General features: G+C 37.3%; 1 protein-coding gene across 4 annotated transcripts in view; it reads right to left on the reverse strand.

Annotated features, from left to right (window-relative positions):
• Positions 1–9,358: 9,358 nt before the first annotated feature.
• Positions 9,359–24,597, reverse strand: part of TRPM6 (transient receptor potential cation channel subfamily M member 6) — a 96,419-nt gene continuing 81,180 nt past the window's right edge. For 3 of the 4 annotated variants that reach the window (XM_042826793.1, XM_042826795.1, XM_042826794.1), the window contains 6 exons: positions 24,204–24,490; positions 23,867–23,949; positions 21,529–21,734; positions 19,552–19,603; positions 14,627–14,733; positions 9,359–13,711 (listed from right to left, as the gene is read on the reverse strand). In XM_042826793.1, coding sequence (XP_042682727.1) covers positions 13,590–13,711; positions 14,627–14,733; positions 19,552–19,603; positions 21,529–21,734; positions 23,867–23,949; positions 24,204–24,490 — 857 coding nt within the window. In that variant the 3' untranslated portion in view covers positions 9,359–13,589. Of the gene's footprint in view, positions 13,712–14,626; positions 14,734–19,551; positions 19,604–21,528; positions 21,735–23,866; positions 23,950–24,203; positions 24,491–24,597 lie in introns of those variants that run through there. The other variant, XM_042826796.1, reaches the window with a different exon arrangement.

The raw sequence follows: 24,597 nt of genomic DNA on the forward strand, positions 1-24,597 counted from the left end.
ATAGCCTCCATGTTTAATGCAGCCTAAAAATCAAACCAACCCATCATTTCTCTGCCTGCAGGCAGGGGAGTACAAATTCCTCAGGTTGACATTATTGAGTCATCAGTAGATATTAAAGAATCTCACTAAGGAGGGGCGGAGGGGGGGGGGAGAGGGGGAAGAAAAGAAAAAAAAAATAAAAAGCTACTACCAAGTTTTCTTGGTAATGAACTTACAATTAAAACAAATAAATACATCTAGGCATTTCCTACCTACAAAGGCTTTAGAAGAAAATAAGCTGCATTCAAAGTGGTGTTAATCATACTCAATCTATTTCTCCTCTCACTGCAAATCAGCACAGTTTTCAGCTAACAAGAATGGGTGCCCTACTTGAGCTGACAAACCCTATTCCCCCTGGTAGGAGAGGCACTTAGCATGGCATTACCATCATTACATCCCAAGGTTAAAGGCAATGAAACACCAGGAGTGGCAAAGTCAAATCAGTTCAATTGTCTGATTGTTCATACTCATGAAGTAGTGAGGCTGGCAGGGGTCCAGCATAAAACTTAGGGCTTTCCAGAGGAGCTCCTTTAAGGTAATTCATTGCCCTCTACAGTAGCTTAAATCAGAAGGGCAAGAATGGTCACAGTAAATGTGGCTCCTGACACTTCTTAAGAACAATATTAGCAGATAGCCAGCTGCTAGGCCAGATGTCAAAGGTGCATTAAGAGCACTTGGTTTTGATCTAATCCATTCCCGAGAAGTTGAATGGATTTGGCTTTGAGCAATGCAATAAAAAAGATTGTGATTAATGAAGCAGTACAACTTAGTAACATAAGTTGACTCCCGCTTCCTTCTCTCCAGCATTTTCACTGTCCACAAAGCAGTTCTTTTACTTACCAGCAGGGACATGTAAAATGTTAATCATCAATCTGTGGGCCATTAAAGAAGTTGCTTTTCCTTTCTCGACTTGAAAACCAAGGGAGAAAGATAATAGGTTTGGTTAACAGAGCTGTTCAGATAATGGAGAATTTCAAAGAAAAGCTTTCATGGAGTCAGCATGGGAGCTCAATGCCTTAATCCATCTCTTTTACTAACCTGAATTCAGCAATTAAATAGAGACTGGAATTAGGATTGCAATGGAGGGGAAGGAATCTTTCTCTTTGCTGTGATGTTCCACTTCAGCACGACCTAGAACAGTAAGACAGTATGAAAGGATATTGCTCTTCATGCCTTATCATCTGAGCAGAGGGCACACTGCCAGAAATATCAGTGTCTGCGCTTGTTCACTTTCTACTAGGTAATCAAGAAAACTACACGCAATTGGATATTCAAGACAGAAAAATAAATAGAGCACCTCACCTAGTAAATGAGACAGATATATTTATAGGAGGAAGTGAGCATAGAGAGCTCTCTGTACTTATTACATTGTTATAGAGATCATCTTGCACAGAAAATATTTTTGGAAAAGTTTGGGCTTGAAAAATTGGAGGGAATGACAACATTTAGAATAGACTTTATGCCAATCTATAAATCATTATGCAACCCATGGATGAAGAGGTGCCTAGTTTTACCAGTCCAAGGAGAAGAGTGGAGCTAATTATTCCAAATACCATGAATTACTGAAAGGCAGCTGCTCAGCAATGACAGTCAGAGGACCCTGGAGACATTAGCAAAACCAGAAGCCTGTCAGAAGCTCAGTCCACCTGGGACATTGTGCTGGATTCGAGCTACAGGTCTGTCTTTGCAGAGCATTTGAACTTGCCTTACTACTATGTCTGAATCTTTGATTTTATGTGTGCTTTGAGATGTAGGTCCAAAAAAAGAAGAAAAATAGAAGAAAAAAAAAAAAAAAAAAAAAAAAACTCCCCAAAATACAGGCAAGTTTTTATAATCACTTTATTTATCTTCTGTATTATCCATTTGTCATCCAAGCTGTAAGCTTTAGCTGCTCCCAATACAACCCTGTAGCCCCATTCTGAAAGTTGTTGCAATAAATTCATCTGAAAATACAAAAGGAGCTGATATACCTTATACCACAGCTGTAATTAAATCACCACTTCAGAAGACTTTTTGGCACTGAATGAAACAGTAGGCTCACAGAACAAGAAGAGATTGGGTTCAGGTGGGTGTAACTAACTACAAGGCTGTGCTTCCTGGAACTGTTATGCTGAAAATAAAATATCCTTACCTCTTTCCCTCCCACTCATTTTTCTTTCCTATTATGTATTATTTTATTTCCATTTACTTTTGTCTTTTCATGAACTGGATAGTAAACATCAGCAGTTGAAAAAGTGCTTTATATTTTGCAATGGTTTTCGTGCTGGGAAGAGCTGGGGAACAGGGTATTGGTTTTGTTTTGTTGTTGTTTGGTTTGGCTTTGTTCTTGTAACACAGATACTTGCTAAAATAAGTGGTAATTTTACAAGATCTGTCAAATGTTAATTGGAAAGCTGGCACCAGCACTGTGTATAATTTCTTCCATGTTGTGGTCCCTGCGTGCTGCAATTAGATGTCATTGCTGTACCCTTGATTTCAGTTTTATGAGGAGAAGCAGGGAGGGATCGCTTTGTGAGCCCACATTTCCCTTACCTACAAGCTTAATTGTAAACCCTTGAGCTGCAGACTCCCTTGCTGAGCTCAGGCACTCTGGTGAGCTTATCTGTGAGGAAGGGATTGGTTCCCAATATCGAATGCCACGAAAAGCAGGTGCAGAACTTATAATTTATAATGTGATTTACTAACAACAGATGTGAGAGTCTCCAAACCCCACTGTCAGGATTTTATTGTTTCTTTGGTTGATTGGTTGTTTTTTTTTTTTTTTTTTTTATTTATACCACTGAGAATGGCTATTTATAACAAAAGAATAATAAAAACCAAAACTTAATGCTGTTGAAGTAACTGGTTATGTAAACAGTGCTTAGTAGATATGGTGCTGAGGAGCAACTGGGTGTAAACTTTGCAAAACAGGTAATAGAGATTTCTCATTGATCAAGCCCATTTTTACAGAAGCATCAATGTTAGGAAGCCAAGTGCAACTGCTGAGCAAAATATGTGCCTGACACTAAACAAGAGAAGGAAAAGTCTTAGTGCCTAAATAAAAACAAATTGGTTTGATAAGGATACAGTAATGGGCTTGTTGTAATGAGAGTATAGCACTTACAGCAAGTATTGACAGGAAGACAGTGATCCCCCTGTGGAACAGATTTAAAAAAAAGAAATACCAAGGGAAAGCCCAGAACACACAGTCAGTTGTACTGCCTAGTAAGGGTTCTATTCCTCTGGACACATGGTGGCCCACCTCTGACTGCCAAACCTTTTGTCTGGCTTTGTAAAATAACAGGCTGTATGTAGCAAGATTAGCTGAAGTGGTATAATAGTGGTGAAAAGTCTCAGTTTGCTTTCCTAAAGAACATGGAAAAAAATGCAATGGTTTGGAGCTCCATGAAAGGGAAGCAAAAAACTTCGCATTTACATTTGACAGCTTGCTCCTGTGATTGTTGTTTTGAGAGCATGCTCTCACAGTGGGGCAGAAAATCCCTCCTGCTCCTCTATGTGGTCTGCTCAAAGAAGTGACTGAGGCCGAGACAAGATACAGGACTGCCATAGCATGGAGGTATTGAGATAGGGAAGGGCCTGAAAACTAGTGGGTAAGTGTTAGGACTAAGTCCATTTTCAGTGAAGCATGTAAGGAAGGAGAGCACAATATGGAAAACATTACTAAAAGAACACCTTCAACTAGACTGAGCCCCAGAGTTACAAGATGATAGTAAGCAGAAGGGGAGAAATGATAGCATGGACTATGTAAAATGAAGAGTAAGAGTAAGGGTAGTGGTATGAGACTGAAGTGAATATTGGTATTGAATTTTTATGCTTACTAAGGAAGGTTATAGGCTTAGATGCTAGAAGATTCCTTTAACTAGGAAATAATGCAAAAACAAGACTCTTCTAAGAAGGTGCAGAGCCCTAAGAAAACTAAGACTTTTTGATGCCCACCTAATAGAAGTTAGTGATGGTAAATAAGAATCTTCACTGGCTCTCTATTAATTAAAATTGTGCTTCCCTGATTTCCAGGGTCTTTCTCCCAGTGGTCAAACATTGTTTTTGGACAAAAATGCCTAAAAACCTAGAAACACTTCTTGTGTTAGTGTCTTCATTGTTCCTATGGATTTGAACCAACATGGTTATATTTAAAGGATAAAGAAAGCAAAACAATTTAATCTTTATTCACATAAATAATTTTGTTATATTCATTAAATAGAAGCAAGAATGTAGGTAGTAGAGCAATTGTCTGAAATTTGCTGGCACATACAGGGTAAAGAGACAGCTGTCTGACTTGTCTCTTGGGAATCTCAGGGTTTCTAATTAGTGCACATATTCATGCAGAGGAAAAAGACAGCAAATCTATTTTGTGCTCATACTTAGCCTATCCAATTTGTTTCATAATGATCTATTATGTACTTAAAAGATAGTAATATAGATGTGTCTACAGAAATTTAATTTAAACATCAGAGCTGTAGCTCTCCAGAAAGTCTATTCATTTTAGATCAATTCATGTTAGGATTTCACCAAATGAAGAAAGAAGATCTGGTGTTCTTCCAGCCAAACCTCATCGCCTTAGCTCTGTCCGTGCACGAAATATGCGCCCTCTGCCACAAGCCTTACGACTATCTCCCCTTCACATACTGCCACATGCACTAATACACAAACAGCACAGGCATATTTGCAATCAACACACGTAGGTCACTCTGAAAGTAATGTCTGTGATTTATTTTCACGGAAATTACATCACATACAAATAGTGCTATTTGATAGAGCAAATTCCCAGATATAAAATGCCTATTTTTCAATGCAGTCACCACAATTACCTATGCATTTTCACCAATGATGAATAGGAGCCTGCATGCTACACTCATAACAATCTACGCCAGCTGAGTTGAACCACTGTCACTGTCATCACTGCTAAAATACATCACCCACTGCCTCACTATGCTCACATTCACAGTTTGGACTCCAGAAATGTTCAGCAAGCATCATTGAATGTCAGTGGGTGCTATTTTTTCTGCATGGAGTTGAGTCATGTTCCTTTGCTTCATACACACTTCCAGGTCAGACACCATTCGGTCAAACTGTCTCTCTGCTGCTATCTGTCACATGGCAACAAGATATAATGGAATATTGGTGGGAATCTTCAATCTCTACTGCCATGTCACCAACATCCACCTCTGACTTTATCAGCCAGCATAGTTAAATAGGAAGCATTCCTTTCAGAGCAGCCCTCATCGTTAAAATGAGTTTAGCTGAAATGAACCGCCGCTATCACTACCATGGCTGTGTAAGGTCCATGTTTGTTCTCAGTAGATCATTTACAGCCAAACCTGTATACAGACATTCATTTAGAGCTCAGAGATCTGTAAAGATCTATTGCTGCCCAAATTCACTGTGGAAGGACCTTCTCGTGTTAATGATACCCAAGAAATACGTGTAGGGACCAAACTGACAATTATTCCCTTATTTATGCATGTAAACATACTGTTAAACACACTTGCCCCAAACTACAACAAGGTGGATATAATTTAACTGTTACTGCAGACTATTGGTCAAGTATAGGAGATTTGTCTAGCTACTTCATGTATTGCTCAGGGATTACCTGAGGTAATCTACTAACTACTGACGCACAATTTTGTACTGTAGGCAGAAGACACAAAGAGAAAAGTTTCATAAAGATACACTCAGGTCAAACACCACCTCAGCTTTCTGCTTGAGGAGATTGTTGCAGATCAAACACTGACATATTATTCTCTAATCTGAAGTTTTCTGAAGTAACAGTTCTCCACACAACTACTACTAAAGGACATTACTGTGAGATGTGTGATGAAACATCAATTTCTGCCAGACAGAGGATCTGGATGTTTAAGTGCTACCATATTTTGTTGATCAGATGTCTTTTGAAGTCAGATAACGCCTTTAGTTTGATGCACTGCGCTCCTTTTCAAAAAACAAAACAAAGCAAAACAAAAAAAACACAGAAAAAAACCCATGAAAAACATGTTTTTGTTTGCCTGGGGTCCACAGATCCCAGCTTTGTGTCCTTGGCTTATAGTACCGAAGAAATAGATTAGTTCTGATCAACAGTTTTTCAGGACTTATCCAATTACAAAGCCCAATGGTCACAAGATTCAAATGGACATGAGATTCTAGTATCTTCTGGGGATCATTTCAGAGTCAACTTTAGAGTGGACAAAATTGATCAGGATCACTGGAGATCAGCACAGCCATTACCTCCTACTCAGAGATCATCTGAGGTCAATTTGAAGGCTAGATAATCACCATTACATCATCTGAGGTCAACCTAAGGTCCAAGTAAGCTGTCCAGAGGAGTAATCTGACATCATCATCATGAGACAAGATATATGTAAGATATTGTTTGAGGTCAACTAGGTTATCTGTTGAAGTACAGGATCATCTGATGTCAAGTTGACATCAATTGCACATACAACAGTCATTATTATCAATGCTGTTCTCATTTGAAGGATGGAACAACCATTTAATGTCAACTCGAGATCTAATTAGGCTGATGTGGTTCATTTGAGGTCAACAAGAGAACCTGAAATGTTTGGGTTCATCTGAGGCCAGCACAGCATGTTTTTGTATCCAGAGGTCACTTAAGGTAAAACTGAGATCTAATTAATTGCTTGGGTTGTAATTTGAGGTGCTAATTTGGTGCTCAAAGGTCATTAGAATTCAATCATAGTGCTTGTTTTCTGACTAGATTCATCTGTGGTCAATTTCATATTTAAATCTCATTGCAGAATCATCTGAGCTTGTAGCAAGAGGTCAGTTTAGGCAAAATACGAGCTCTAATTAATAGAAAGTGTAACTTGAAGTCAAACTGGCACTTGCTTTATCTTCTAAGTCAACATACCAGCAGGTTAGCTAAAAGAGGTCATCCGAGGACAAAAGATCCATTGAAGGTCAGCTTTACAACCAACGGTCAATATTATTGTCCTTGTTTTTATTTTGTAAGTTGTTTGAAATCAAACTCAGAACCAACTAACCTGCACAAAAAATATGTCAATCTTAATTCCAGCTAGTTTTATCAGGTGATTTTTTTGTGTTTGGCTTTGCTTTTTTTGTGTCCTCGGAGTCCCCTCCCCTGAAGTTTATCCAGTCCTGCAGGTCATTTGAGACCAATTTTAAACCCAACCATTAACAAATTAGGTCCAGATAAAAGTTTCTTTTTCTGTTATGGGATCTTTGAAGAATGCCATGCACATCCTTCACTCTTCTTGGCCAGTTGCTTGCACTGAGGTCCTCTAAATCTAGCTGCCCCTTTCACAAATCAATGCAGTAGATATCTGAGGTCTGATTTAGGCCTCTTCTCATTATTTTGTAGCTGTATTCTCCCTCTCCACTTTAAGTGTTCTTCAAGGTTAATCCTAGCCCTTCCGTGCTTCTTAGAGATTGAGAGTGATGATAGTAACCTTTTTTCCTGTGTATAGTGGCTACTTAACCTCTGTCACAGGCCTAATTTTTAGAAGCTGCCATAAGAAAAAATCATTCACCAGGAGGGTGCAGCTTGATATTCACTGGAGTCAAATTTTACGTTTCCTTTGTCTAGCAGTCAGCAGAATTCAGTCAGATCCAATGCATTCACTTTCCTCAGTTCAGCTAAGGTCAGCCACTCAAACATTTTGGGAACAACCTATACAATTTGAGTATAATTCCAGTGTTTTTATTCTGTGCACCAGCTATCTCAGCCAAAATTCATCTTCTGTGTTGCAGAAAATGGTTATGCAACATTAGCTACAAATCCAGACAGCTACTCAGGATTTATCTGAGACTGAATATTCTTATCTTTTTCTATTCCAGTTATGATCTGAAAATCTGCCACCAGTTTCATTCTCCAGTATACTGTTGGGTTAAGTTCAAAGTTGATTTTATGGAATAGTCCTTGTTTGTATGACACAACACTCTGTTGTTCAGACTTTTTCAGAGGTCTAGTAATACTCCACATTTCATAGTAGGAATTTCATTCGCTTCTCAAGAGAAGAGAATGCTGTCTCTTTTTTTCATGATTAGGTGAGATACTTTCCTATAGATTCTGAAGCATCTGGGATGCATGGTGCACACAGTCTATGTTTTAGTAGAGCCTGACTCACAACCAGGTCACAGAAACAGATCATAGAAATAACTGACACTGGCGGTATCTCTGTGGCATTAAGAGTTCAGTCAGGAAATACAACAGTAGAAAAGTTCAGAAGTCAGACATTCCTCTTCACACTTCAGTCTTCTCCCTTCCTTCTCTTTCTCCTCCTCCTTTACCTCTTCCATTCTGCCAGCTGTGGGAATGTCAGCCTGTGCAGTGTCAAAACCCAAATTATATTCCTACAATAACAGTTTGAGAAATGGCAGGTGTTAGCCTTCTGCCTAGATCCCTGACACAGAGAACACTTCTCACTTTTTTTAGGCACCAAAGTTACTGATTTTCTACATGACTTTGTTCTAATTTCTGTTTAATCTGCAGCATTTCATCATAAGTGGACATCAAAATCTGAATGGGTCTTCATTATTTTAAAGCACTGCTTTATTTACTGCATCTCTGTAGATACAAGAAATGCCATACAGGCAAAGGCACAGAGTGCTGCAGTAGCTTACACATTCTTCAGTATCAAATAGAAAAATATCTTTGGTTTTAGTTTAGGGTTTAGTTTTTTTGCAGTAATAGCTACCTAAGGAAGGGGATCAAATTCCCTTCTGAAATCATTAAGATATAACAAAAAGAAAGAGAAGCTGAAAAACAATAGCTGATCTCACAAAAGCTCTAGCAACAAGGTAAGGGCTGACAACTCCAGTGTGATCACAGCTGATGTGAAGGGCAGTGTCACTGCAGACAACCTATTCTTTATTTCTACTTAACTAAAAATGCAGTCAACATCAGCATCTTAAGAGATATAAAAAGTAGCTGAAAGAACACATTTGACAGCTAAGTCAATGGATCACCATTAATTTATATCTACTCATATCTCTTTGTGTATATCAGTGGCTGCAGTGGTTTTTCACATCATAGCTCCAACTCCATCTGAAACAAAAAATGAGGTTCTCCTGCCAATTATATTTTTTTCCTAAACCTGTACATGATTTTATTTACAATTAACAAGTTTTCCAAGTATCAAGCAAGCATCTCAACTCAAAACAATCCAAAAGTTATTAAGCATCTAAAGAATTATGATCTAATGCATAAATAAAACATAATTTCTGCTTTTGTAAAAAATAAATTACTTATGGGAGGGGAGTACAGATATTTTTGCTGCAAACATATAGAAACTAACGCTGCCCAACAATCAAAACAAAGGACAGCCGGAAACCATACAGTAGATAAAGAATTAAAATGCATTTATTACATCAAAATTAAAAATAAAAATAACTATGCCATTTTCTGTATGCAACTTTCACCTTACTATTTCATCATTTCATTTTACACCCATCAAAAAATAGAAACATTCAGAAATTTTTTGTTTTTTATTCTTTTGAAACAGTATGAAATAAACTGACAAAACTACAACATATACAACTCAATTTCTAGGAAAGATAGATATATTATCCCTTCTGTCTTTATTCTTAGCAATAGAGAAAGAACAGCAAATACATTAACTGTGAATAAAATAAATGGGAGAAAAAAAAAAAAACAACTTCCTGAGAATGAGCTTTGCAATTTCTGAACATTTTTCATAAATTGAAGCTGTGTTTCCAATGCAGAAGCTGCCAAATACACATCTGGCTTTGATTCAATTGAATTCCTGAATAAGTTTCCTTTAAGATCTCACTGTTGGAATAGGTCCAGAGGAGACCATGAGGATGATCAGAGACCTTGTTATAGCCTTCCAGTAACTTGAGGAGAGCTTAGGAGAGAGATTGACTTTTTACATGATACATGATAGAGGTAGGGCAAGAGGGGAGATTTAGGCAGAAATTCTTAACTCAGAGGGCAGTAAGGTGCTGTCACAGACTGCCCAGAAAAGCTGTGGGTGCCCCATCCCTGGAGACACTCATGGCTAGGTTGGATGGGGCCTAGGCAGCCCCACTAGGAGTGTTAAACAAAAATCCTAAATGTGCTTTTTGTAAAAACAAATACTAAAACTAATAATGAGAAAACCCTATAGTTTAATGTGCAAGATTTCCTCATCTATGCTAGCTGTTAAGCAAGAAGAGGAAGACCCTATCCTGAAAATCTTCCATTCCACATACACACTTTCATTGTGCAGCTTATCGCTCTTCCTACTAAGGGTTTCTAGTTCTTTCTCATGTTTTCAGGTCTGGCCTTCAACCTAAGCCCAGTGGTTAGAATCAAAGAAGACTTTAAAGAATGTACAGAAATTCTAGTATGAATAACGTCAAGGACTCAAATAAATTATTATTAGTGTTATAATTTCCTTATAATTATTGAACTGACTAAGTTGGGGTGAAGAAAGGTCTTTACTTGAATTATCAAAATTTACATTTCAGTGACATGTGAATCAGCCTTCCCTCAAAAAAGTGAAAAAAGAATGGCAAGGTAAAATTAATTAACCTCAGAATCAATGGAATTTTTAGGTTTAGTGTTTACATGCCTGGAATAATTAATGTTCTGACAAAAGTATATAAAGCAATACTTTGAAGTGCATCCTTTTCTTATTCCACCACATCATACTTCACACAGAAATGAAAACAATAACAAATACGTTTGTATCAACTGTATTTTAACAGATGAGTACCTTGAGCAGATCCTTGATTTGAGGGGGAAGTTCTACATATCTGGATGGATAATAAAAAGGAATAAAATGAATCTACATGGATATGTGCTCTGCCTAGTCTCACAAATAATTGCTCTGAATGCAGAAGTAACTCCCTTTGAAAGGCAACAGAAGAGAAGAAAATCTGAAGTATGAATTCAGGGAATGTATCCAAAACTGAAACAGTAACTTAAGGTACTCAGACCCAGCCCAGTGCATGGAGCTTATTTTTATGTTTAATACAAAAGTGTTCATAATTTTTGCATCCCTGAATAAAGAATTTATGGCAACAACTGGGGAAAAGAGCACTATTAGGGCAGTATTTAAAACAGTCTTCGACTCCAAGATATTTTAAGTGTCACTTAACTTGGCCAAATGTAAGACAATGTTAACAAAGATCCTTAAGGAAACGTTCAGTCTTTAAAGAATCTGTGTATGTATGTAAGCATACACATCCTTATAGCCCTATTTTAAGACAACAGACACTTGAAGCAGAACTACTACTGTATCAGCAATGTGATGAAAATCCATCGTCATTCTCTAAAAACAAAATTAAACAACCTCCTTAGTAAGCAGCAAAATGTCATCTGTGAAAGGTAGCCTCTTCTACAGAAGTGAAAACGTGTACATTTTCTGATATGCTGAATTGATTAAAAAAAAAAAAAAATACATGGATAGTAAAATCTAATAGGAAAGGTGATGGGGGCTTTTTGCACAAAAAGATAAAAAGCAAGAAGAATCACTTCAGGGTGGTCTCAGGAACTGAAGACAGCTGTCTCAGCTTAATGTACTGCTGTTGATCATGTCAATGTCATAATCAATATCGTAATCAATTACAGAAACTGGGAACGTACAACTGGGAATGTATAACTTCTGCAGAAGGCCATCCATATCCTGGTTTGCATCAAAAGCAGTATGACCAGCAGGTTGAAGGAAGTGATTCTCCCTCTTAACTCCACTCTTGTAGGACACCACCTGGTGTGCCACATTCAACCCTGGAAACCTCAGCATAAGAAAGGTATGAACTTGTTAAAATGGGTCCAGAGGAGAGCCTCGAGGGTGATAAGAGGGTTGGAGCACCTCTACAGCATTAGAAAGACTGAGAATGTTGGGATTATTTAGCCTGGAGCCTCTGGGGAAACTCTACAACAACCTTTCAGTACTTAAAGAGGCCCTGCGAGAAAGACAGGGCATCACTCTTCATGAGGGAGTTTAACAATTAAGGCATAGGCTTTGAACTGAAAGAGAGTAGATTTAGATTAGATATTGGGAAGAAATTCTTTACTGAAAGGGTGGTGAGATGTTGGAACAGAGAAGCTGTGGACACTCCATCCTTGCAAGCGTTCAAGGCCAGGATGGATGAGGCTTTGAGCAGCCTAATCTAGTAGGAGGTGTCCTGGACAACCTCTTCTAACAGTTGGCAACCCTGCCCATGGCAGGGAGCTGGATGATCTTTAAAGTCCCTTCCAACTCAAATCATTCTGTGATTCCATGTTTCTAATTCCTATGTGTACATAAAAACTTTCTAAATATACGAAATTAATGGTAAGAATAACAAGTAGATCTTTTAAACATTAAAATTTACTATACATTGTAGCAGAAATATCATTTTGTTTCTTATTAAAGTATTAAGTTTTCTGCTGATGTGCATGTCTGCTTTAAGTATTTCTACTCAATACAAAATTACAAAGATGTTTTAATGGTAGAAGAGATTCTTAATACAACATACATTGTATTAGATATTTGTGCTGAGCGTTCATTTTAATTCTTATTCTACAAAAAACATACTGCACATAACTGATTTTCATCTTTATGAACTTCTGCTGAGTCAAGAGAAACACATATCAATATGTTGTAAAAGCATACCGATACCACACTGATAGAAAATAATCCTTTGTACAGCCTGGCATTGACAATAAAAAGCTAAATACCAAATGGTAATACCACATTACTTTTTATGACTTTTAAAATGTTTTGCAATTAGCCACCTAATGACTTAACAACACTCCAAAGGTAACATAAAGGAAAGTGGATCCTGTTAAAATTTAAATCACAATCAAGGTTATTCTTTATGCTTGTACTAAAGATCATGAATCTATTGAACTTATCAACATAGAATAGGAAAGATAAATGATGTTTTAGGGACAATAAATTTACTCTTCACTGTTTGTCTTAATTTTGGCATGTGAAAAGGATTGAAGCTCCCATGAAATTCTACATGTTCTACTTGTTATATCAACAACTACTGTTTAATCACTAATGTGTTACCTGTGTCTCCTAGGTCTGTCTCTGGATCAAAGTCAACAAACAAGACAAAACAATATTTCTGCAATGCCTTGGAAAGTCTCCTATACACAGGGCAAAAGTGAGGATGTTTTTGAGTGGCCTCCACATCTGAAAATGAGTGATTTACATGTGTATACAGTTATTTATTGAAGAGCAGTTAGATAAATCATATCAAATCACTTCTCCCTGTAAATATTTTTATATTTAAAATATATCCTTATCTCTTATTATCCTAATATCTCTTCTTATCCCAAGCAATAACCCAGTTATTATCCTAAGCAAGCTAATGAGTGACCTGCTCCTGGCAATTTAACAAGTAGTAAAAACAGACCATCAGAAGGCCATGGGAAGGGAGTAAATAAAAAGATTTTTTTTTGCTGTTTCTTGTCTACTGCATCTGTCAAGTGAGCAGAACACTGCATTCAGCAGAACATTACATGAGCAGACACTACATTCAGATGTCTGTGTTTTGTTCTTTTGAGCTGACCCACGGCAATGACAAGGAACAGGTTTTCAAGCTTCCAGTAGTGAACTCTGCTTGCAGCCATTGCTTCACAGCCGTGTGTCATACTCCACAGTCTCGTTTACATCATCAATTCCTCTGGCACTTGTCTCTATTTCTTTTTTGTAGGCTGGACAGAGTCTTTCCATTGTGCAGACATTTCTTCTCAAATCTATGGCAAGAAAACTAACTCAGTTACTCAACCAAGCAAATGTTTGAAAAGCATACATACACCCTGGGTAGAGTATCCAGACCTACAACTGATGGCCAGCAGTCTGCTACCAGCTTCCAAGATGAAGAAAATCTGGAGCAGGGCAAATCAGAGAAAGGAGAAAGAGAGCCACAGAGGAGCCAATAATGGTGTGAGGTGGTATGAATGAGTCTCCCTTACAATGTCTGTTCAGCTGACTTTTGCCCTTTATTATCTCTGACTGCCACAGACATAAATAATCCAAAACAGTAACACTGCACTTCTCATTTCCAAATCAAACAGTGATTATTACTCTGTGTAGGCACAAAGAAGAAGCTTTCTCTGGAAAAAAAAATGTGTAGGTGGAAATTCATGCATAGTAGCAATCTATTTTGGCTTTGAGACTTTTAAATCTGCTTCACAATGAAGACAAATCCATTCTGTCACAACTAACATGAACAACTAGCAATCCAGCTAAGCAGGAAGAGCTGCAGTGCAGAGTACCCAATTCAAAGATCTGGGAAGATCCAGTGATTTTTTCCTGGCTAATGCTTTGCTGATTTTTAGATCATTTTTCGTTTTAAAAATTATTGCTGATGTTATCTGTAGAAATCACCCCCAAAAAATGATCAATTTGCATACCAAAGGAAACAATTCAATGGGTAGAAGCTTTAGAAGCTTTCATGCTGAATGTTAAAATGGTTCCTAGGCAAAACAGAAAGGTAAAAGATCGCTGTTCTCTTATTTGCCTTCACCTGCAGAGAGTATGCTAGCTATAAACTCTCAGCTCTGTAGAATTTCTGAACTTGGTGTTGCAGCACACTTAAGCCTGTACTACCACACACTTAGAAAGCGAGACATAGGTTAAAAATTAATCTTTAGTTAATCTTTGAATACCAGGAAGTTTCAGCCTCTTGCAGCAAGAGTTACAATGATGCTTTGCGACGAAATTTCTTATTGCATCTTCTCCTAGGTTTGCTGGTCCAAATACCATCTTTCCAGACCTAAAAGGAATAACACTGAATAATAAACAAACTCAAAATAATGCAACTGTAGAGAAGAGAAAGGTTTATAGTTTCCATTCAATGAATTAGAGGTAAGTTAACCACTTGTTACAAGCAAACAAACAAACAAACAAACAGTGTACATCTCCAGTTTCCTAGCTCTGAGACCAAAACACAAAGCACAGAATGCTCAAAGAGAAAATTTGGGCACAATGACATTAAGACATTGTATGCCTGAACCTAACTCTGTTACACTGTTCATTCTTACTAAGAAAATGTTTTTGGTTTTGTTTCAACATTGGGCACCTGGGAATAAACTAGAACCAGCAAAGACTTACTTATACCTTATTTAAGAACTGAAAACTGAAAGTCCCAGTCATATCAATATGCAGCACTGAATAATGGCTTACTATACTGCTGGCAGGCAAGGCTTTAAAATTTATTGGCTTCTTTCTGTGCTCATTTCCATGTGTCTGCACTCTGGCCAATTCAGCAACATTACTAAGGGATACATTTATGGAAGTGCAATGCATATTCTGAATGAAGCTGACACAATTACAAATAGAAGCAAGCTATAGACACACGTTTTAGAAGTACCATATAATTACATCAGATCTTTAATGTAGTCTGGAAGATCAGTGTTCATTAATTTTAACATTGTTCCACTATTATTCTCAAGAATTTAATTGACATTCCAGACATCACAGAGCACAGCTCACAAGAAACACTTGTAAAAAAACTTTATGAACTCAAGTGCTTTATTTTAATGATATGCATGGTAGAAACAATACATTTTAATATCTGAAATAAATCACAGCTTTGAGAAGCTACAGAAAAAGATTTTAACTCTCTCAAATCTATCTGTGATTCAAACTAATGTAAAATATTCTAAGGAAACCTGTTTCCAAATATGACATTCCCATTCCATAATGGAAAAGAGCAATGAATAGTCAAAACTAGTATCTGTATAATTTCTGGCAAATAGTGATGATCATCTGTCTTCTGGATCATTTGAAGGACTGGTCTATTCAGCTTTTACTGAAGATTAGTAGAAGAAAACATGTAGAAAGTAGAATACTATGTAATTGTCATGTATACACTTTAGATGACATGGTGCTACATTATCATTTCTATTCTTTGCATAAATAATTAGTTGGAAGGTCGTAAACAGAGAACTGTGGTAGATACCAGTATTTCCATCTGGAGGCCACTAATGAGTGGTGGCCCTCAGTAGCCCATCTTGGGATCAATACTCTTAAACTTTGACTCTTTACCAATGACACAGATGATTGGATCAAGTACACTGTCAGCACATTTGCAGATGACACCACACTGAGTGGTGCAGTCAATTGACAGAAGGAAGGGATGCCATACTGGTGTACCTTGACAAACTCTTTCTTGTGCTGGGGGTCCCCTCAAAGCCACTCTCCTAGTTATTCACAAAAAATACTGAACCCAGCTTTTCACTATCTCAAAAAAGTGTATAAACAGGAGCCAATGGACTTTAAAAAAAAAAAAAAAAGTTCCTCTTTTTGTGAATAACCTTACTTCATAGATGTGCTTCATAAATATCTACCACATCATACTAGACTGGTCTTGTCTGCCGGACAGGTAACAGCGTGTGTGTTGATGCAAACACTGCATCCCATATTCAACTAGGAGCAACAGATGCTACAGATGCACGGAGTAGACCATACCACATCTATTTGGCCTTATTCGATAGAATGTAATGGGAGGTTTCATGGCAAGCAGCTCCCTTCCAGAGAAGCATCCACATCAGCTACTCAGCATGTTTGCAAAATTAGCTTCACATTACCTGTTTCACCTGTGCAGGTTTCTATAGCAGAGGTTCAGTCCAAGTAAATATTTTATCTATTGTTAGCAATTCAGTTGTAAATTGTATGGCTGAACCTTAAAAGCTTGGTAAAGATTCAATAAGTCCATTCTCCAAAATGCATGCTAATGAGTAACTTCAGATAACATACTGTATATATAACATACTGTATCTATAATCATACTACAGCCTCCAGCCCATCGCTATACACTTCAGAGTTTTCAAACAGGGGAACAACAGATCTAGAACCTCTTACTCCTCCTTTTCACATGTTTGTAATGAGATTTTTGACCACCAGAGCTCTCCTCCTCACCTCCCTCATCAGGCCTAATGCATCGATTCTTTTCAATCTGAAACTCAGCCAACTATTTTCCACAACTCTGAATCTGCTCTTCACTCTGCACCCAGTCAGTGAAAGCTTTAAGAGGATGAACTTCATTATAGACTTGGTAATAAGTGGTACACTCTGAAAGAGTATACAGAGTACTACTTGTAATGTGATTCTTCCCAATGTTTGGGTGGTACAGGAGCCTGCAGGGATAGCACTGTGTCACAGACCTGCTGCTGTACCAGAAATATTTCTGTTTTTAAAGGAAATCTTTTCATTAACATTACACCTGCATAATTTTAATACTTCATACATTCTAGGCAGTGCACATGGCCAGATATTCAACTCATGTCAAATATCCCTGAATTTACCACTGTGTACATGAGTTCAGGATCTGCCAGAGTTTCTGCAGTATCACACATACTTCCAAACTGATCTATTATTTTTTATCTTAGTATTGCATACAACTCAAAAATGATACAGCACACTAACAGAGAGCTAGAGATCACATTTTGCCATTAAAAAGCCCATTTCAAGTCAGCATGCAGGATGCATGAAAGACTTACTGCAAGATATTGGCATAAGCCACTAAAACAACAGAATTAAAGAAACAGTAATAAATAATGTAACTGTAAGTAGTGCTGAAATCTGTAACAGCATCATCAGTCACATGCCCACTGTTTTCCCTCAAGCATCTAAAAGAATGTGTACTCAAAGCAACTTTTTAGGTAGTGCACAGATTTTGATTAAGTATCTTATTCACAAATGAGGATTTAGATCTTGATAGAGACAGAAATGTTTCTGAAACAGAAACGTGAACAAATAAAGGTTAAAGCAAGGATAGTGCTTTTACATTATTATTTTAGAAAGTGTTTCCTAAAACTGAATATTTGTTAGTTGCTTACTGAATAGATCTATGATTTCACTGCTTTATTCCTTCAGATCCCTGAATCCAAACAATACAGCTTCACCACATGCTGTACCAAAGAATTCCCCAGACATAAGAAAATCAAGATGGTTTTGACTAATTAATCAATGCTCGCTCTTTAACTAGGACTTAACTGTTTTGTAAATGATAGGAAAAAAAGCTCTGAAAATAAAATGGGTGATCAAATTTTAATAACTGTGACAAACTGTGACAGAAAAAAAACCAGAAGGATTGTAAAAAAAAAACAAAACAAAACACTTCAAGATAATGCAGATAGATATTATCCCCATTTTAAAGAGGATAAGCTGAGATGCTTCATCACCGATTGCGGTCTAATGATCAGTTGCAGTCTCTAGAAATAAATATTAGAGTTTAAGTTCTACATTTGCTTCCACTGATACAAAAGAATCCACTTGAGAAGTAGCAAACCATATCTTTACAAATCTGTAGCAATACTTTTAAAATGTTTGCTAAATCTGTGTAATGAACAGCTATATAAACAACCTCTCTGCTAAGCTACCCTTGTATTACTGTCATGATCCCTTAACCTACACACAGTAAAAATGTCTTTGTTAGTGACATGGACAGTGGGATTAAGAGCATCCTCTGCAAGATGGACTACTAAGCTGAGTAGTGCAGTTGACACACTGAAGGGAAGAGATGCCATTCAGAGGGATCATGACAAACTTGATGGGTGTATCTTATAGCAATTTTTCACTGCTTAAAGGCAGTCTGCAGAAAAGATAGGGAGGGACTCTTTATCATGTATTGTACTAATAAGATGCAGGTTAATGATTTTAAACCTAAAGAGGGTAGGCATATATTAGGCATCAGGGTGGTGAGGCATTGCAACAGAGAAGCTGTGGGTGTCCCATCCCTGGAGGTATTCAAGGCTAGACTGGATGGGGCACTAGTGATTTAGTGGGTGGCAACTTTGCCAAAGGCAGAGGAACTGGAAATGGATGATCATTAAGATCCATTTCAACTCAGAATTCTACAATTCTATGAAAATTTTATCACTGTGGTGCTCATCTTATTTATGACATTCCCTTCAAAATAAATACTATATCAACAGCACAACTGCAACCATAATTTAGCATTCAAACATTAATACAGTAATTTATAAATAATTCTATTTACAAAACCAAAATAATAGTTACAGAACTAAGAACCTGCTTCCAAAATAACCCCTTTCTCATTTCTCAGTTTCTGCAACCTGGTGCATAAAGGCAGACTCCTGTACTACATTTTTTTGTAACCTCCAACATAAGATTTATGATCTCAGCATATGGATTTGGAAAGTAGAGAATACATAAATACTAGGACCTGTTGGAAAGATCAGATATTCTTGAGCCATGTGACCCTATTTACACAAACAAACAGTACCTCACTAGGCAGGGTAAACCACACTATAATATTTAAGTTACTGATAAACTTGCTAAAAAACGTACATGGTCTTCAGGCTCCAATTCTCATGCTCTGACCAAAAGTTCCTGTGAAGACTACCCCACCTTCCATACACTGCACAGCATATATATGGAACTGGAATACTACAGACCCCCAAGCCCAGAGTCTACCAAGGCCTTGCCATTGCCATCACAGCTTCATTTACCCAAATACCATGCAATAAATAATTTAATCACACAAATAACATAAAAATCCTCTAAGTATACAGACTGACAGTAGAATGTTTCAACTGAACAATAATTTCATCATAGAGAAACCTACTTTTTGTCTTCAGGTTTAATCACAGATGGATCTGTAAGGTTTTCTCCAACACCTACAACAAAATCAAGTGTTAACATAGGAGATGATCATGATTTCATAACACGACACTTAAGAAAAAAGTAATTACCCTTTTTCATTTTAGATCATAAAGTGTCGCAATTAAAATGATCATGAGCCAAAAAGAGAATGCCATGTTAAGTACTGGCAAACATACAGTTTTGCACTTTATTTATATGTAGACAGAAGGCTTATGCGAATACTTCTAACCGCTGACCATCATGGTAAAGCTGAAATAACTAAGCAAAATGTGACCAGCAGTAAGACTTTTATTTAAATCAGAGTACGAGCACTAAACTAACATGAATCTTACTGTTATCAGTAGATCTAATCCCATATATAGACTCTCTTCAAGGCAGCAAACACAACAAGCCACAACTCATTATTCAGTTATACAACGTGTAAAAGTTTGGGTCTGTTACTCCTTTTCCTTCTGCACAACCACAGAAGTGAATTCAGTAATTTCACTATAATAACTAACCGCTGATACCTATTTTGTAGTTTTCCCAAAATGATGTAATAATATCATTTTACCAAACAGCTCTTTCCTTACATCTGAGGAAATTGCTGTACTTTTATGGAAAAGAAGAGATTCTATAAGAATATAATATGCAGTAATTTTTATTTCAGAAGGCCACTGGTGACAAGTTTATATTCTGCTACTAACACAAGCAAAGACTACAGAAAGACCATTTTGTAACTGCAATACCCTCAAAATGCAATACTCTTCAATGAAAATCATTTGAATTGACATAAATTACACAACAATGCAGTGTATATGTATGTGGAGATGGCGCCTGTATTATGTAACTTATGACAGTATTAAAACTAATCAGAACACCACGGGAAGCACCCCTTGCACTCTTTCTAAACACCAGATAAGAGAAATAAAAAATAAACATGAGACCAAAACTAGAGCAGATTTTAGTCCATTTTCTCCTTTGAGATGGAAACTGAAGCTTCTCCAGTCTTGATGAGATTTACATAGATGTTTAAATTCTCCACATTTAAGCCAACACAGTTGGACTGGAACTGTCAAGAGTTGTATAATAAACTCAAGCAAACCTAAGGCAAATTCTAGTAGGCTATGGTTGAAGACACACTTTCTATATTTTTTTCATGTGATGCTAAAATGAAATGAAGGCAAGGATGGAATTATATGCTTACTTTGCATACTAAGTATATCTTTTTGTAATTCACAGCTTCTGGATGCTGTATAATGTAAATACGCTAAGTCTTGGTCTACCCATACACATTTCCCTTGACAGAAATGACAAACAATGGTGTTTATACCATTTGATGGGTGCTGTTCATCTTGTGAACATTGACAACTGCTTTATCTCTTTAAAATGTGCCATGCTCATACTTATACACGTACAGTAAAGTGATCAAATGCTCTTTGAAGGAGCCACCAGACTTTGTGAATAGTACTCAGGTTTACAGCTTATCTAAACTGGTTACAGATTTATTAAAAGGAAAAATGAAAATACACAGACAGCAGTTCAAACTCTCCAGACAGATATACACACATTATGTATGTATATATACATGAGTATACTTGAATCTCTGTATTATTTATATTGCTTAATAAAAATAAAAATATCTGAACTGTGAAGTGTTTTTCTGGAGCTAGCTGAAATGTTCCCATACACTTTAAATACCTGCTGTTTCCCCATTCATCTTAGATGTACTTGAAACCAAAGTATTGTCCTATAACACCTACATATAACACCTACATTAATCCAGAGTATTTCTGTTAATGCTCAGTTAATGGGACCTCACAATAGATATCCAGAGGCTACATGAGCTTTTCCAGGTAGCAGAAAAAAAGAGTTTGGCTTCTTTCTCAGCATTAAATTCTCTTTTGAGATAATTGTTTTTCACGTGGGTTAAAGCTAGTAATCCCGTGCTAGCAGTCACCTTGCATATCCAGGACGAGGAGCTCCCCATGAGTATACACATAGGTCCAGTGAGAAAAGGCCAGCATCAGCTCTTCAAGCAAGCTGCTAGGTGTAATCTCATCTCCGTTGTTGTTATTGTATTTCCGAAATTCACCAGTCATGTACTTCTCAATGGTCAGCCACTGGTTTGCAGAATGGCAGTAAATGAGAAAAACTTCCAGGAACCTGTGAATATAAAGGAGTATGTAAGGGTAAGGAACACCTCCACAGTCACCATAAAGCATAATGCCAAGCAAATATGCCAAAAGGAGAACATGTCTTCAATAGGTGGATTATTTTCAGCAGCAAGAGGTACCAAACCTTAGACAGCACAACAGCTTTCTCAGTTTGGTATATAACAAAACAATGTATTTCATCAGAAGATATGGTTTATAGATAAACAACTTAATCTGATGTCCCAGTAACACAATCCAATGTCCTGGTTTTGACTGAGATGGAACTAGTTTTCTACCAAATAGCAGGTGTTCTGCTGTCTGTGTTTTGGATTCAGAATGAGAACATTTTAGCTGTTGTAGAGTAGTACTGAGCAAAATTAAGGACTTTCCCACTTTTCTTGCTGCTCTGCTATCAAGAAGCTGGAGATGTACAAAATTCTGGGAGAAGAAAAACCCAAACTAGCAAAGGGGATATCTTGTACCACATGGCATCATGTTGAACAATAAAACTAGGGGAACTGACTCGGGAGGCTGCCCAGGCACTGGCCAGCAGGTGGTGAACAACTGCATTGCACAACACACAATATTTCATTTATCTTCTATCATTATTTTCCCTTCCTTTTCTGTCCTATTAAACTGTCTTTATCTTAACCAGTGAGGTTTTTTTTCTGATTCTCTCTTCCATCTCAATAAGGGGGAGCAAGCAAACAGCTATGCAGTGCTCAGCAGCCTGCTGGATTGAACCACAACATCTGATTTAACTCCAGACAACTGCAATAAGCTTTATGAATTTTTCTTATGTTAACTGCATGAAAGGTAATTCTTGTCTAAGGAGCAGCATCATGAAGAAGCTTGTTTTGCCATCACATCTAACTATACAGGTAAAGTACAGTGATACCTGCCTTACCTTTTAAAAAGTTTTAAAGGTAGTGTGGTTTTTTTTTGGCAAATTACTTTTAGACAAATTATTGGGTAGAGATGACAATTTACTCAAACCATTATACATATTAGAGATAACGCTACAGAATGGTCACATCAAAGAGCAGTCAGGAACTCTGTCATTTGTCTCCAATCTCCCATTTTCTGTATACAGAAATAATCAAACTTCTGTATACAGTGATGACATGGAAACTCTACCTCGCTCCTGCCCTGGAAGTTGTAGGTTCCACTACAGTGGAAGGAGAGAAGTAAACAAGGCTTCTTGGAAATAAATCACTCAGAATCACCTATTAAAACTCATGTCATTGTACCCACTGAAGTAACTTCTATGCTGAAAACAGGAAGTGCCACACCTGTCCGTACCACTTCTTTCAAGAAAGAAAAAGACCACAGAAGTAGCATCTCTGAAAGACAGAGTAAAAATGCACTGGAACTGAGGACTGTTGTGCTGCATTCATTATTTTATCTCCTCATTTCACCTTCATGAACAGACATCATGTGCTGCACGTTAAGCATAGACTAGTTGGCTATGCGCTATTATGCAGATGTTCACTGGTCAAAGAACTGCTACCAGAGAAAATCCAAAACAGCTCAGTTCAGCTTGCTTTTTTTTTCCCCTACATTGGCCTTAAATAGGGCACCCCTTTCTCTGCTAACCTGCTGGCAAATCTGTACCCAACAAGATAAGGGAGAGTCTGTTTTAATAAGGGGCTGTATCATTTCAAAAGTAAAGATTTAAAAAGAAGCAACTCTAGAAACGATCAATCAAAATGTGGAGAAAAAGTTAATTAGAAGGTAAAAACTCCAATACAGGTTAGAAACAGTGTCTCTTAGCACTTTCTAGGTCAGACTTGCCTTTCTATCCTAAAAATATGACAAAGCTCTTCTGGGGAAAGATCTTTTGCTTTGCCGAACTCTTATGAGCTGAAGGCCTGATGTTTCTTGGCATGCTCATTGTCGTGGCTTAAATTACTTTCAGTAACACCCCCTTCTTTAACTCACTATTATCCCTATTATTTTCTACCCTAATTTATTTTTACATATTGATGTATTTATTTCTCTTAATTAAGTATTTAAGACATATATACTATTTAAAGCAGCAGCTATTTCAATCTACTATGGAAAAAGAGCCTATGTTAGACCTGGGACATAGCTGAAAAAAAAACACCTTTGACACTTAATCCTTAAAGACAGTGATTTTACCTTGGAGTATAGGGAATAGTATGAGGCTTCATTTGATTGAAGGTATAGATTAACTTTTGGGCAGCCCTTTGCTGTTGGATCTCCTGAAGAAAAGCATGTTGTTAAGCACTTTAATTTGGTATCATGAAAAAAAGGCAGCACTGATTGAAAAACAAACAAACAAGAACCAGCGAGTTGAATATTGCTTAAAAGTGGGAGATGCATCTTCCTCAAAACCATTTTCCTTTCCAGAAGGTAACATCAAAGCACTCATCAACCATACTAGACATTCACTATAAGGAGTAGAACATTTAAGACATGTCAGACTATACCAGTGTCCATTCAGGTCTGTACTCACCCTCAGGCAGAGATGTAACACTGTACCATCATGAAAGATCTTTTGCCAAGTCTGAACCACCTCTGGCAAAAAAGACTTCACAATAAATACTTGTCCCAACTTTAGCACATCATTCTCAGACCAAGTACAAATGACCTTCATGGCCCTCCGCAGACCCCCATCCATCTCCTCTTGTGACAAGACTTGGATCATTGCAGCCATGCCACGCTGGGACCAAGAAGACGTGCTTTTACTAAGGTCCATAGGTGAACTTTCTTCTAGTCGATACACAGTCACTTCCTCTCCAGCTTCAGTGAAAGAAAGTTTTGTCAGTAGAAAAACTTAGTTTTGTCAGTAGAACTGCATTTTCATTCAGTATCTTAAAATAACACACTACTTTACATACCTTTGCAAG

This window comes from Centrocercus urophasianus, unplaced genomic scaffold (assembly GCF_019232065.1).
Source record: "Centrocercus urophasianus isolate 14NV4802_14NV808 unplaced genomic scaffold, USGS_Curo_1.0 seq_27, whole genome shotgun sequence".
Classification (NCBI taxonomy): domain Eukaryota; kingdom Metazoa; phylum Chordata; class Aves; order Galliformes; family Phasianidae; genus Centrocercus; species Centrocercus urophasianus.